Here is a 14731-nt window from a genome sequence, read left to right as displayed (position 1 = left end):
CCAGTATTTTTTTAATTACTTTCTAAAATAAAAACATTTATAAAAGCCGGTAAAAAAAATTATAAATCACATCATAACTAAGGAAAAAAATATTTATAATTGTATACCCTGATTTAAGGAAAACTACAGAGGCAGCCCTCGAAAACCTAATCACTCACCTATAAATTCACCTCTTGACAAACCCTAGCCTCTCAATAGCAATAGCAATAGCAGCAGCCACATCAAAGCCTAACCTACAATCATGGCCGACTCACTGGTTCTTCGCGGGACGATGCGAGCCCACACCGACTGGGTGACCGCCATCGCCACTCCAATCGACAACTCCGACATGATTGTCACATCTTCCCGTGACAAATCCATCATCGTGTGGCGGTTAACCAAGGAAGACAAGACCTACGGCGTGGCCCAGCGCCGCCTCACCGGCCACTCGCACTTCGTTCAGGACGTTGTTCTGTCTTCTGATGGACAGTTTGCTCTCTCTGGATCTTGGGACGGTGAGCTTAGGCTTTGGGATCTTAATGCTGGAACCACCGCCAGGAGATTTGTTGGTACGCTTTTCTTATTTTATATTTTTCATTGTTTTTTTTATTTGTTTTATTGTAATTCATTTATAGCCGCTAGCTTCGATTAAGGCATGTTTAGGTCCAGATTTATATATTTTTTTATATATGTTTGTATATATGTGTGTGTTTGGTTGAATTATTTATCACCAGTCTGTGTATTTGTGTGATGTTGTCTATGTATATATATGATTGTATAGAAATTTATGTATGTTTGTGTGTGTGTGTATATATATACACACACATATCTGTTTGTGTGTGTATACATGTACATATATCTGTCTGTGTGTATATACATGTATGTGTATAAAAGTGTATATATGTATAGGAAAATGTATATTTTTATATATACTTTTGTAATGTATTTTTAATGTGTGAGTTTGTGTTTATATATATGTTTGTTTGGAATAGTATGTATATGTGTATATAAATGTATCTATGTATATGTGAGTATTGAAATTTATGTGTATGTGTATTTATGTTTGTGTGTATATTATTACTTAAAAATACGTGAAGTGGATGCATAAATACAAGAATATGAATTTCTAAATACTTAACTGTAACTTAAAATGCATAAAATGGAGGTATAAAACTAGAATTATATGAAAATATGAATGATTTGTTTCAGTTTGGGTTGGTTAATGAATAGCACAAAATTAACTGATAAGTAATTACCGTTTTTTAGTTTTTTTTTCAGTTTGGTTAGTCGTTAGTGGTTTGGTTGTTGCTCACCCCTAATGGATTGGGTATATGTGTCAATGTTGTAATGAAAAATCTTTAAGAAAATGTATGTATATTAACCTTTGTTTATTTTTTGTAGGTCACACCAAGGATGTCCTCTCTGTGGCATTCTCTATTGATAACCGTCAGATTGTGTCAGCATCGCGTGACAAGTCGATTAAGCTCTGGAACACCCTTGGTGAATGCAAGTACACAATCCAGGACGGTGAAGCTCACGGCGATTGGGTCAGCTGTGTCAGATTTAGCCCTAACACATTGCAGCCGACTATCGTGTCTGCCTCTTGGGATAAGACTGTGAAGATCTGGAACTTGACTAACTGCAAGCTCAGGTCAACTTTGGCAGGACACAACGGATATGTGAACACTGTTGCGGTGTCGCCTGATGGTTCATTGTGTGCTAGTGGTGGGAAAGATGGAAGCATTTTGCTGTGGGATTTGGCTGAGGGCAAGAGGCTGTATTCTCTTGATGCTAGTTCGATTATTCATGCTTTGTGTTTTAGCCCTAACAGGTACTGGCTGTGTGCTGCTACTGAGTCCAGCATCAAGATTTGGGATTTGGAGAGCAAGACTATTGTTGTGGATCTTAAGGTTGACTTGAAGCAGGAGTCTGAAATGGCAGTTGAAGCTACTCAAACCAATGCAGGAAAAACTAAGGTATTTTTTTTTATTAGTATGCTTCTGTTATTTTGTTGCCTTTGCTTTGCGGTACATGCTATTACCTATAATACCAAATTGGATAATACGTGTTTACTGTAGTGCACATTATTTTTGGTGGTGATTTACTTATTATAATATTTTTTTTATCATTTTAGGTGATCTATTGCACAAGTCTAAGCTGGAGTGCGGATGGAAGCACCCTTTTCAGTGGATACACAGATGGAGTCGTTAGAGTTTGGGGCATTGGGCGCTACTAGATAGGCAGTATGGTACCTTAAAAAGCTCTCTTTGCGGTTCAGCTTTATGTTTTTGTTATTTATGGTTATGAGATTTTGAAGTTTTGGAAGACATTTTGTTTAGTTGGTACTTTTTTTTTTGTTATTTTCCTTGTTACCATGGAAGTTATGAGATTTTACTATGTTATCTTTCTTTTGGAATGTTTGTTATGAATGCAATTTGTGAATTTAAATAGGTTTGTTAAAGTGTTAATCGTAGAAGATTTGTGACTTGGGTAACTAGTGAACATGAGTTTGAATCAAAACTATATAATAAGAAAATTTTCAAGTTTGATGCATATTTTGGTACTAAATGGTTTTAGTTTTAATACAAAGACATGCTAAGATTTGCACTAGATCAAAACATTTTTGGTAAATTACAATAATAGAGATGGACATAGATTTCGATTACAACTATTCATTACAAAATCCTACCTCCTATTTTTAGCACATACTTCAACTAAAAAGAATTGTATTCATTGTTTAAATTATTGGGCTACATATAATGAAGTCCACTAAGCCTAAGGCAACCCGTTGGCCCACGAAGCTAAAACCCAGGTCAAGAGAAAAGAAGCGGGAATGAGATAACATGGGGGAAAATTCACTGTGAACCTAAAGAAGAAAACCACTAGCACACACATAACCAGGGAGGAGAAAGAGAGACTGGCGGGCAAAGGGAGGTCTCTTGCTTTTTCGGTGACGAGACAAGAGCCTGGAAACACCCTGGGAGAGCAAACGTAACACCCCAATCACGCCTGGGGGAGCAAACGTAACACCCCAGTCCGATCAAGAGCCTGGAAACACCGACGACCCGGTGTTGATAGAAGATGGGACGGAAGGGTCCACAAGTCAAGATTAATCAAGGTTTAGAAGGATAAAAAGGAGTCCCTAAGATTGTATATAAGGAGACATACATTTAAAGGCTAAGACATGATATAAAATACCAATTTCATAATCAATATACATTCTTTAATTATTCTCTTTTCATCACACTCTTCCAAGAATCACTGCTTGAACCCATGTTCCAGCACAAAACAACGTAGGTTTGAATATTGACGCCATCCGTGGGACCTTTAGTTGTAGGTCTCTTTACTTGCCTTGGAGGAGATGGCTGATTCCAACCTGACGGGAATGCCCACGGCCTTTCTCTCAGGTTCTGGCGAAGAAAATACAATAATCACGCCTGGGGGAGCAAACGTAACACCCCAGTCCGATCAAGAGCCTGGAAACACCGACGACCCGGTGTTGATAGAAGATGTGACGGAAGGTCCACAAGTCAAGATTAATCAAGGTTTAGAAGGATAAAAAGGAGTCCCTAAGATTGTATATAAGGAGACATAAATGTAAAGGCTAAGACATGATATAAAATACCAATTTCATAATCAATATACATTCTTTAATTATTCTCTTATCATCACACTTTTCCAAGAATCACTGCTTGAACCCATGTTCCAGCACAAAACAACGTAGGTTTGAACATTGACGCCATCTGTGGGACCTTTAGTCGTAGGTCTCTTTACTTGCCTTGGAGGAGATGGCTGATTCCAACCTGACGGGAATGCCCACGACCTTTCTCTCAGGTTCTGGCGAAGAAAATACAATAATCACGCCTGGGGGAGCAAACGTAACACCCCAGTCCGATCAAGAGCCTGGAAACACCGACGACCCGGTGTTGATAGAAGATGGGACGGAAGAAGAAGAAAGACAAGGAAATAGGGTTGAGAATGAAGGAGATGCTAAAGAGGGGTGGAAGATAACTCACGAGTTTACCGAGCACACAAAGATACACTAAAAGCAAGTTTAGAAGAACATGAGAGAAGATAAAAGCTAATGGCGGTAATAACCCGACTATCGTTTGAAACTCCTGGCTAGAGGGAGGAGAAGAACCAAAGAATGTAGGGGAGAAAGACTCGGGAGCACTGTTAGAATCCTTGGCCACACTCCTGGCTTCAGCCAAAGGAAAGGAGAAAGACTCTCCTGGTGCCCTCGATACCCCTTATCGGCCTTCAGACAATTCAGATATGTCAAAATTTACCCGACGAATTGCTGAAGCCACGTTACCCCCGAAGCTCCGATACCCCTCAATAGTAGATAAATATGATGGGACGCAAGACCCAGAAGATCACTTACACGCCTTTCGGGGGGCATGAATGGTCAGTGGATGGTCTATGCCAGCATGGTGCCTAATGTTTCCCCAGACTCTAACCGGGGGGGGGGGGGGAGCCCGGATCTGATTCGACAGCCTTGAACCGGGAAGTATTGACAGCTATGAAGAGCTGAGAGAAAAGTTTCTACGAAAATTTAGCCAACAGAGAAAAGCCATGAAGAATTCTAACAAGATCTTACACATAAGAAGAAGGGATGACGAGAAGGTGGAACAGTTCATGGACCGGTACATAGCCGAAGCATGAACATCAAAGGAGTACCGGAAGTCATGAAGATCAGCGGGTTCATCAACGACGTAAGATTCTCCCAGCTAACGGAAAAACTGGGAGAAGACTTTCCCACCACCTTCGACCAAATCATGAACAGAGTGCGAGCTTTCATCAGAGGCAAAGATACTGGAACCAAGCTCAGAGAATGTGAAACCAAGAGAGTAGCCCCGAAGGGTGGAAACGGAGGGAAATTCAGAGGAGGTCTAAGTCCGAGTAGGGGAAGGTCCTCATTCGAGAGGGCTCGTTTCACCCCATACCGTCCTCCTCTGGTCATACCTTACCAACCTCAATCCCCGAGATTCCCGACGAGTACACGCCCGGAAGGACCCCGATATCGACCTCCATACGAGGAGAGGCGTCTCCCAAGTGCGGAGGACGTCCTTCTTGCGGACAAAGCCACATACACATCAAAAACCTCCAACCCCTTCAAGCTGTCTTACAAAGCCAATCCCCAAGAGTACTGCAATTATCACAAAAGCCAGGGATACACCACTGAGAACTGTGTCCAGTTGAAAAAAATATGGGAAGCAAATTTGAAGTCCGGTTAGCTCCCCCTCCCCTCCAAAGAATTTCCATCGAAAGTAACAGACGAGGATGAAGACAGACACTTCGTTGATATGATCCGAATGAGGGTTGAGGAGGGGGACGATTTAAGGAGAAACGCCAAGATGGGAAGAATGGGGCCTTTGTACGGCAATTCATCATGGATGAAGGCATCCATATCGTCCCCGGTCTGGAAGAGGAAGAAGCTAGAGAGATGCCCCTGCATATCTCAGCTAGCGTAGCAGGACATCGAGTGGCTCGGGTTCACGTCGATGGGGGAAGTGGAATGGAAGTGATGTACGAGCATTGCTTCATAAGACTTCAAAAGGAGATATGGCAAATTGGAGGAGGACATATGCCCTCTGATGGGATTCTCAGGAGAAGTAGTGGAGCCTTTAGGCTCCCTCACGCTCCCGTTAACACTAAAGGACAGTGAGAAAACGCGAACGGTAAGCCTCCGATTCTCAGTCGCACGTGCTCCTTCAAAGTACAACATCATCTTGGGTAGACCAGGTATGAAAGTCCTCCGAGCCATAGCTTCCACGGTTCATGGGTATTTGAAATTCCCCACCCCTTTTGGGGGTAGCAACTGTTCGTTCCTCGACGGAAATCTAGCCGACATCGACGTGGGAAACAAAATCAAGAAGGTACCACAAGGGACCGAGGAATGGGATTTAAATGGGGATCACCCCGAGCAAACAGTTAGAATAGGGACTCAGCTGTCAGACAGAGGGAAAGCTGGTCTCAAGGAGGCTTTATTACGCAATGCTGATGTCTTCGCATGGAGCCATGAAGACATGACTGGGGTCCCCTGGAATTTGGTACAACACAGCCTTGACGAGTTTCACTGGATGGAACCCGTCAGGCAGAAGAAAAGAAGTCTGAGGTCGGAGAAGAGTCAGACAACCCTAGAAGAGATCGGGAAACTGTTGCAAGCGGGAATAGTACGTGAGGTAAAATACCCCCAGTGGATATCAAACCCGGTTATGATAGCGAAATCCGATAATAGTTGGTGTATGTGCATTGACTTTAAAGACATGAAGAAAGCTTGCCCTAAAGATTCGTACCCTTTACCTGAAGTTGAAAAGAAGATTGAATCCCTATCCCAATTTCCATTGAGGTGTTTCTTGGATGCCTACAAGAGATATCACCAAATCCAAATGAATCCAAGAGATGAAGAGAAGACGACTTTCTATACCAATGAGGGGACCTTTTGTAATACCAAGATGCCTTTCGGGTTGAAGAATGCTGGGGCAACTTACCAACAGTTCATGGATCAAATTTTTGATCCGCAAAGGGGGAGGAACGTGGAGATATACGTAGACGACTTGGTGGTGAAAAGCACAGACGAGGACAGAATGTTGAAAGACATTAGTGAGACTTTCCGGACATTAAGGGGGGCAAACATGAAGATTAACCCCGGAAAATGCTCATTAGGAGTTGAGGAGGGAAAATTTTTAGGAGTATTGGTCACCAAAGAGGGGATAAAAGCGAACCCCGAAAAGGTGGAGGTGTTGCTGTCACACCCCGACTTAGGGCCTAGGTGTGTGACCAACAGTTGTTACCGGTTTTGTAAAATTATTAGAGTTTGTTTTAGCGGAAGACTTTTTATTATTTAAATAAATATTATACATTTTGAAATCTTTATAAAATATAAATTCTTTCGTTCGTAAAAGCTTTTCGGGTAATAAATACCCAAGTATTTTTGTTTTATAAAATTTTGTTTATTTTAGCATGTTATTTTAATAGCTAAAACAATGAGCAATCTCTACCTTGTGAACATCCACTTCATGAATGGCTCTAACTCTTAATATTGTAATTTCCCGAAATGTTAGAAAATACGTCAGCTATATGCTGGTGAACACGCTGACGAGAAAATATTTTATTTACTTAATTACCCCTCAAGACGTAACATTGGTCTCGGCCCATCGTGGCTTAGGAATAATTAAGTTGAAAACATAATTCAAATTATAAACTTTAAGTTCAACTCGACCCGCTTAGCAAACACCGCAGCGTTCGACATTACTTTGGTACCAGAGTATACACATGGTCGGTCTCACTCGGACGTAATTTTGGTCCGACCCATCTTGGAAGAGGTCGTGACCAAGTGTGGTGCGGTGTGCCCAACGAATTTTTACCACGTGTAAGGATCCAAACAACGTATACAACAGCCTGAGGGCCAACGTATTACTTATTGTTTATAACGTTTTAGGGATATGTAATCCATGTAATCAATTTCTAATTTGACTCAATTTATCAAGTTATAAAAGTTTTTGGGCGCATTCACCTTTTCTTTGATTTGATTAGCTTCAATACACTGACCGAGGGTCTTTCCCTTTCTTTGCTATCTCGCACCTACAGTACGAGTATAACTTTTTGTTAGTCGGATATTCAATTCGGCTTAAGACCCAGTCTCTTTTTTTTTATAATCTTTACCTAGATTATGTTTTCTTTATGAACCTTTGGTTCAAAACATCTTTTCTATATTTTAACTTTTAGTTTAAAATATCTTTCTTTATTTTATAAGTTAAAACTCTTTTATTTAACTTATATTACTTTCCTTTTCTTTTACAAGATAAACCTTTATTTCTAAATACTTTTCTTTTTCTAACATGTTTGAACTTATAGTTCAAATCATGTATTTATTCTTATATTCGGACCTTTGGTCCGACATGTTTTCTTTTCTAAAATCTACGTTTTCCAAAACGTATACTTATATATATACATCATTTATTTTATATTAATAATATAAGCAATGTATATATATTCATTTATCTATTTAAAATACTTTTAAATAATACTTTTATCTTTATTTATTAATGAAGATTCTTTCATTTATTTCTTTATTTATTCTCTTTTATTAGTTAAATTCTATCTAAATAATAAATTATACTTCATTTAAAATAAGGAATAATATTTCTATTTTATCTTTATACTTTCTTTCTTTTGTTTATTTTTTTTGAGGTATTAACTATACCCTCGACTAAGGTCTAAGCATTTATTATTTTATTAAGATTTTATTCGGGCATTATGCCTACCTTGTTTGCTTAATTTTTTCTAGACTCTTTGGCAGCACTTCAACGCTTACACATATATTGAGAATCTTAATTAAAAACTCTTTGGCACACAGATCGAGGCACGCCGGTCTTTAAAACTCGCCGGTACGCACTTTGAGATGGTTATCGGGTCGTCTTGGGTCGACACACACTTCAAGGCGGGCGCCGGGGTCGTCTCGGGATGACACATTCTTCAAGATATTGTCGTCGTCACTTCGGGGTATCGTCGGTTTAATGGCACGGAAAACGAGGAAACGAGTGTAGGGTCGGTGGCACGCAAAACGAGGTAGAGAGATGTTATTCTAGAGAGAGAAAGAGTTGTGTAAAGTTGGGTGATGCGAGAATGGTGTTGGTCACCTTCTATTTATACGCTGATCACGAACCCATCGCGATACGCGATGAGCCTTGACATAGCCGTCACGTATCGCGACGTAGCTATGTTGAGTCACAAGTAGGTTTGCCAAGTGGCGGACGCGGTGCCACGTGGTGACACGTGGCGAGACATGGTTCCACCTTGTGACACGTGTTGTAACATCACGTAAAATTCGGGAAAAAATGTCAATTTTCAAAGTTAAAGGACCAATTTTGTCAAAATCTAAACCCCAGGGACTAAAATGTAATTTCTAGATTTCCTGACCTATCGCGGTACGTGATGGGTCAGAGGAGCACCCCATCGCGTACCGCGATGGGGTTGTCTGACACATGTGACAAGTGGCACACGGTGGCAGCGTCTGCCGCCACGTGTCACCACGTGTCGCCACGTGGCTCGGTGTCTGCCACGTGTCGCCACGTGGCAAGCCTAGTGGGTGATTGGCCAGGCCTACATCGCGATACGCGATGGGCCAGCCAAGGAACCCATCGCGTACCGCGATGGGGTCCCTAATCAGCCCTATAAATAGCAGCTACGGGTTCATGCTATTCTCACTCCAAAACACACACATTACTCTCTCACTACTCTCTCCCTAAACCTCGAAGTTCGTGCCCTCGATCCGTCTCAAAAACCGTGTACCGAAACCTCGTTTTCCGTGCCCGTTACCTCGATTTCCGTGCCACTCCCCGACATCCCGAACAAGAAGGAAGTACTGTCCCGACGACCCGGTTATTTCCTCGAATTGCGTGCCAAAAGTGGCGGTGTCTCGAAAAGCGTGCCAAGTGAGGAGAAGGAGTTGAAAAGAAAAGAGTATCGATTGAACGACGTCGAAGTGCTGCCCAAGTGACTAGGGTGTTGCCAAGCCAAGCAAGGTAGGCATAATGCCCGACCAAAATAATATTAAAATATTATAAAGGCTTAATGCCTAAGTCAGAATTATACTCGATGAATATAAGAAGAGAAATAAATAACAAAGAAAAGAAAGAAAAGAAAATAAATATATATATATGAGTATATATATATATAAGTATATAATTATTCTTTGTTATAGAATATATTATTTAAGTATTATGAATATGCTTAAATAATAAAAGAAATACGTTTCTTAAAGAAGAAGAAACGTCGGATTTTTAAATATAAACTATAGGTTTATAAATAATACTTTATAACTAAATGTTTTAAAGTAAAATGGGATAATGAACTAAAGGTTCATCGAGATAAATAAGACTAAAGGTCTTAAGCCGGATCGTGTATCCGACTAATGAAAGTTATACTCGTACTATAGGTGCGAGATAGCAAGAAAAGATCCACGGACGGTGTTGGAAGCCGATCCTACTGAAAAAGGTGAATACGCCCCACTTTTACAAACTTGTTTTCAAACAAACAAATTTGTTGTGTGTAAAACTTTACATGAGGCTTCGTGTCTCTAAAAACATTATAAATAAGAGTATAAGCCCGCCCTCAGGCTATGGTATACGTTTGTCTGGATCCTTAATGTGGAATGCGGTGGGCACATCGCACCACGCTTGGTCACGACCTCCAGCCACGATGGGCCGGACCTAAGTTACGTCCGAGTGGGGAATGGCCATGTGTATATTTATGGTACCTAAGTTATGTCATAAACGCTGTGGTGTTTCGCTGAGGTGACCTAGTGCAGAGACTCAAGTTTATGATGATTGTTTTAACTTAATTATTCCTAAGCCAAGATGGGCCGAGACTTACGTGGTTTCGAGGGGTAATTAAGTAAAGAAAATATTTTAGCGTCAGCATATTCACCAGCATTCGTTGCTGACGTATTATATTAACATTTTGCAGGTAACCAAGGTTAGAGCTTGCAAGACAAAGAAGCTCAAGGATCCGATGGCTCGGATAATTTTGTGTAAATATTAAAATATGATGGTTTTTGTAAAACATATAAACAAGTAAATACTAAACGAGACTTTTGTCTCGTCTTTTGTAATGTAAATATTTATAATATCGATCCTTACGTTTTTATAAAGACTTCCGCTATAACCCGCTACTCTGATTTATTTACAAACATGGTACCAACTATGGATCATACCCCTAGGCCTAGAATGAGGGTGTGACAGGTTGGTATCAGAGCCATCGATCTTAGTGAATTGGGTATCATAAAACAATACCCAAGCTTCAATTCAAGCATAGGAAATATTTACTTGTTTATTTGAATAGGGATAAGATTGGTTGGTAACCTTTTCTTTCCCTCTCTACAATCTATACAACCCAAAAGATGTCTTATGAAGAATTAATGGAATATTATGACAAGGAAGTAAGAAGAGCAAAGAAGTATTACAAATTTTCACAAGGAATCATGAGCAAGGATTACTTTGAATCATTCTTCAACGAAGAACATAAACAAAACCCCAACCCAAGTCCAATCTACCACCTAGATAACACACCACATGAAATATACCAACCCCCAAGGCATTCAAGTTATCATCCGTCAAGCCTTCCTATGTATCAACCTTCCGAGATCCCGACATACTATCCTTCTGAAATTCCCACCTATCATCCATCCGGAAGTTCAACACAATTACCACCGAATCCTCATTCTTCATATGTTTTCCTCTCCAATTTACCAATTAAGGAAGAATCAAAATCTTCTTCATCCTCCGACTGGATGCAATGCCACTCCAATCAACGAAGATGGCATACCGGCACTTCAACTATGGTTACTGCCAATTCTCACGTCAACAAGGAAGGATCATCTAGCAAACACAAGATGAGGGTGACTATGCCATACGAGAAGATTCACATGACCGCAATGACCGAGGAGGAACTAGAATAGAAACAAGAAGAGGAACCGGAAGAGGAAACCGACCCCGAGGAAGAATATCCGGACAATCCAAATGAAGTAACTACACCGGAAGAAGAGCAACACTCCACCCCAAGCTATGGTTCTGTCGATCCATACATGAAATTTCTCCACGAACTCAAGGGAAAAGCGTCATCAAGTTTTCCACCATACCAAGGCAAAATTCCATCCATTGAAGAACATGCCAATGAAATTCATGAACAGAATGAAGCAGCCGATGCATTCTTCAATTATCCCTCTAATGAGATTGCAACTCCATACCCTGATCCCAAGAACCACTATGACATTGTGATGATGGGTTACCGCGACCCACCTCCAAGATACGGGTATCCGACTGACATGCCTCGGTCCCAGGAGGAGCATTTGGACCGAGCCTTACACGAAACTGATGACCTTAGGAAAAATATTTCTATGTATGAGAAGAAAAAGAAGAAGATGGGTGACAAGCTTCTTCGCAAATGCAACAAGCTCACCAAAGTTGTGAAGAAGTTTATGAAGGATTGAGAAAATGAAGATGGTGTGTTTAAGAGATGAAGTTATGTGTGTAATATAGTTTGTATGATATGTGTATCATATGTAATAAGGATAGGATCTATAAGTTTCTTGTAACAATAATATACATATCATTTATGATATGTATATGAATATGAAATAAATAAATTTGTATATTAAGAAAAGAAATGTGTTAAAATTTCAGATAAAAAGATTAAAAGATAATATATGTCTTGACAAAGTGATAATCGAGAGGCCTCCCGAAAGTAAGCCGAGAGACGCGAAGTGAAAGGAAAGGTCCTGAAAAAGAACGAGAGGAACCGATTCCCGATAAGTACATGAATCAAATACAACAAATGATCAGAAAAGTTGTTCGAGAAGAATCTGAAAATAGATCACGATCTAGACAAACAAAACATAATCAATCTGAAATTCCTTCTCGAAAATCTGTTTCCAAACCTCGTACTCGACCTACACGAGAGGAAGAGGGTGAATCAAACGCTGATGTAGGGGTTCGTAAAGAATTTAAGAAACTCAAGATAGGAGGATGTTCCTTTAAAGACTTTAAGTACTACGGACCGAAATAATTTCACGGTGACAAGGGAGCCATCAATACCGTAAGGTGGCTTGAAGATATGAAGACGATTATTATCACGAGCAAGTGTACGGAGGAGGAAAAGATTCAATACTCCGTCTTGATGTTCAAAGGTGAAGCACTCGAGTGGTGGAACACGCTGATCATGAGTAGAGGAAAGGAAGTTATGTATAGTTTGCCATGGAACGAGTTCAAAGAATTGTTGTTGTCGAAGTTCTGTCTGATGCACGAGACAGACCAGATCCAAACCAAGTTCTTGGCTCACAAGGTTGTTGGAACAAACATTCGTGAGTATAACACGAAATTTCACGAGTATTGTCGTTTAGTTCCCCAGCTGGTTACCCCGGAGTCTAGCAAGGTTACACGTTATATATGGGGACTACCTCGGGAAATTCGTGATATGGTGAGATCACACTTACCAGAAACCGCTGACTCCGCGATGGAGTTGGCTGGGTACTTGATGGGCGGAATGATCCGCAATAAAGAGGAAGACAAAAAGGTAGTAACAACACATGACTCAAGGAAAGGTGGAGATATCCGCTTCAAGGGTAAATATTAACGAAGGTCTAGCTCCAATCTTGGCATCCCTCAATGCAAAATTTGTAAGAAATATCATAGAGGTAGATGCAACTTTGCTTCTCGAGTCTGTGAATCATGTAACTAAACCGGCCATGCCACGGCTGATTGTTGGAAGAAGAAGATGACATGCTATAATTGTAAGGAGATGGGACATCTTAGCTTTGAGTGCCCCAAGAATAAGCCTGTGACTGGTGGTGCGGGTGGTAGCAGTCAGAAGAATGAGCCCAAGAAGGGCAATGCAAGGGTCTTTGTCTTAGACACAAAGAAAGCGGCCGACATGCCGGAAACAATTACCGGTACGTTTCTTGTTAACAACGCTTATACTAGAGTCCTGTTTGATTCGGGTGCCAACTTAAGTTTTATAGATTATAAGTTTTGTAGTATATTAAAAGAACCTTTAATCAAACTCAATAAAACTCTAAGTGTCGAGACCGCTAACGGCGAAACTGTTAAAATTACCGAAGCTTTAGAAAACGGAAAAATCTTGTTAGCCGGTTATGTTCTTCCTATTCAATTGCTACCCATGACTCTTACTGGTTTTGATGTTGTATTGGGTATGGATTGGTTATCCGATAACCATGCATGTATCCTTTGCAATAAAAAGACCGTTGAACTTAGAGCCCCTGATAAACGAACTATTCTAATTGAAGGGGATAAAGACGCTGGCCGAGTTACCCTAATTTCTATGTTAAGGGCTAACAAATGTCTAAATCAAGGATGCTTAGCATTCATGGCCTACGCTACCGAAGAATCAAAGCCCAAAGATATCAAAGACGTTCCTGTTGTTTCCGATTATGCTGATGTCTTTCCCGAAGAACTCCCTGGCATTCCTCCCGATCGTGAAGTAAAGTTTAGGATCGATCTTATTCCTGGTACTGCTCCGATCGCCAAGGCTCCGTATCGCCTCGCGCCAACCGAAATGAAGGAACTAAAGAAACAATTGGACGAGCTTCCAGAGAAAGGTTTTATAAGACCTAGTTCATCACAATGGGGAGCGCCGATACTATTCTTCAAGAAGAAAGATGGATCCATGCGAATGTGCATCGATTACCGAGCTCTCAACAAAGTTACAATCAAAAATCGATATCCACTCCCTCGAATCGACGACCTTTTCGATCAACTTCAAGGTGATAGCTACTTTTCAAAAATCGATCTTCGTTCCGGCTATCACCAACTTAAAGTTCAATCCGAAGACATTCCGAAAACCGCTTTTCGAACAAGGTATGGCCATTATGAGTTCATTGTTATGCCATTCGGACTTACTAATGCGCCAGCCGCGTTCATGGACATGATGAACCGAATTTGTAAGCCTTACTTGGATAAATTTGTTATCGTTTTCATCGACGACATACTCATTTTTTCTAAGTCTAAGGACGATCATGAAAATCACCTTCGAACCCTACTCGAAATTCTTAGAACCGAGAAGTTATACGCCAAATTCTCGAAATGCGAGTTCTGGCTACACGAAGTTCAATTTCTAGGACATATCATAAACGTAAATGGTATTCAAGTAGATCTCGCTAAGATTGAAGCAATCTCTAAGTGGGAAATCCCAAAGTCGCCAACCGAGATTCGAAGTTTCTTGGGATTGGCCG

The 14731-nt window shown here is 40.6% G+C and overlaps 1 protein-coding gene across 1 annotated transcript; it reads left to right on the top strand.

Annotated features, from left to right (window-relative positions):
- The first annotated feature begins 212 nt into the window (after window positions 1–212).
- Window positions 213–2395, top strand: LOC143582021 (small ribosomal subunit protein RACK1). Its single transcript, XM_077064680.1, has 3 exons — window positions 213–548; window positions 1381–1955; window positions 2114–2395. The coding sequence occupies exons 1-3, from the start codon at window positions 242–244 to the stop codon at window positions 2213–2215; spliced, it is 984 nt and encodes a 327-aa protein (XP_076920795.1). The 5' UTR covers window positions 213–241; the 3' UTR covers window positions 2216–2395.
- The last annotated feature ends 12336 nt before the right edge of the window (window positions 2396–14731 follow it).

Source organism: Bidens hawaiensis, unplaced genomic scaffold, assembly GCF_021521415.1.
Source record: "Bidens hawaiensis isolate Kalapana, Puna unplaced genomic scaffold, B.hawaiensis_p1.1 tig00031411_1, whole genome shotgun sequence".
Classification (NCBI taxonomy): domain Eukaryota; kingdom Viridiplantae; phylum Streptophyta; class Magnoliopsida; order Asterales; family Asteraceae; genus Bidens; species Bidens hawaiensis.
This window is presented reverse-complemented; position numbering and strand designations above follow the sequence as displayed.

Coding starts and splice junctions, on each gene's coding strand:
- LOC143582021 (XM_077064680.1), top strand. CDS start 242: ATGGCCGACTCACTGGTTCTTCGCGGGACGATGCGAGCCCACACCGAC. Junction 549..1,380: donor CACCGCCAGGAGATTTGTTG/GTACGCTTTTCT, acceptor TATTTTTTGTAG/GTCACACCAAGGATGTCCTC. Junction 1,956..2,113: donor CCAATGCAGGAAAAACTAAG/GTATTTTTTTTT, acceptor TTATCATTTTAG/GTGATCTATTGCACAAGTCT.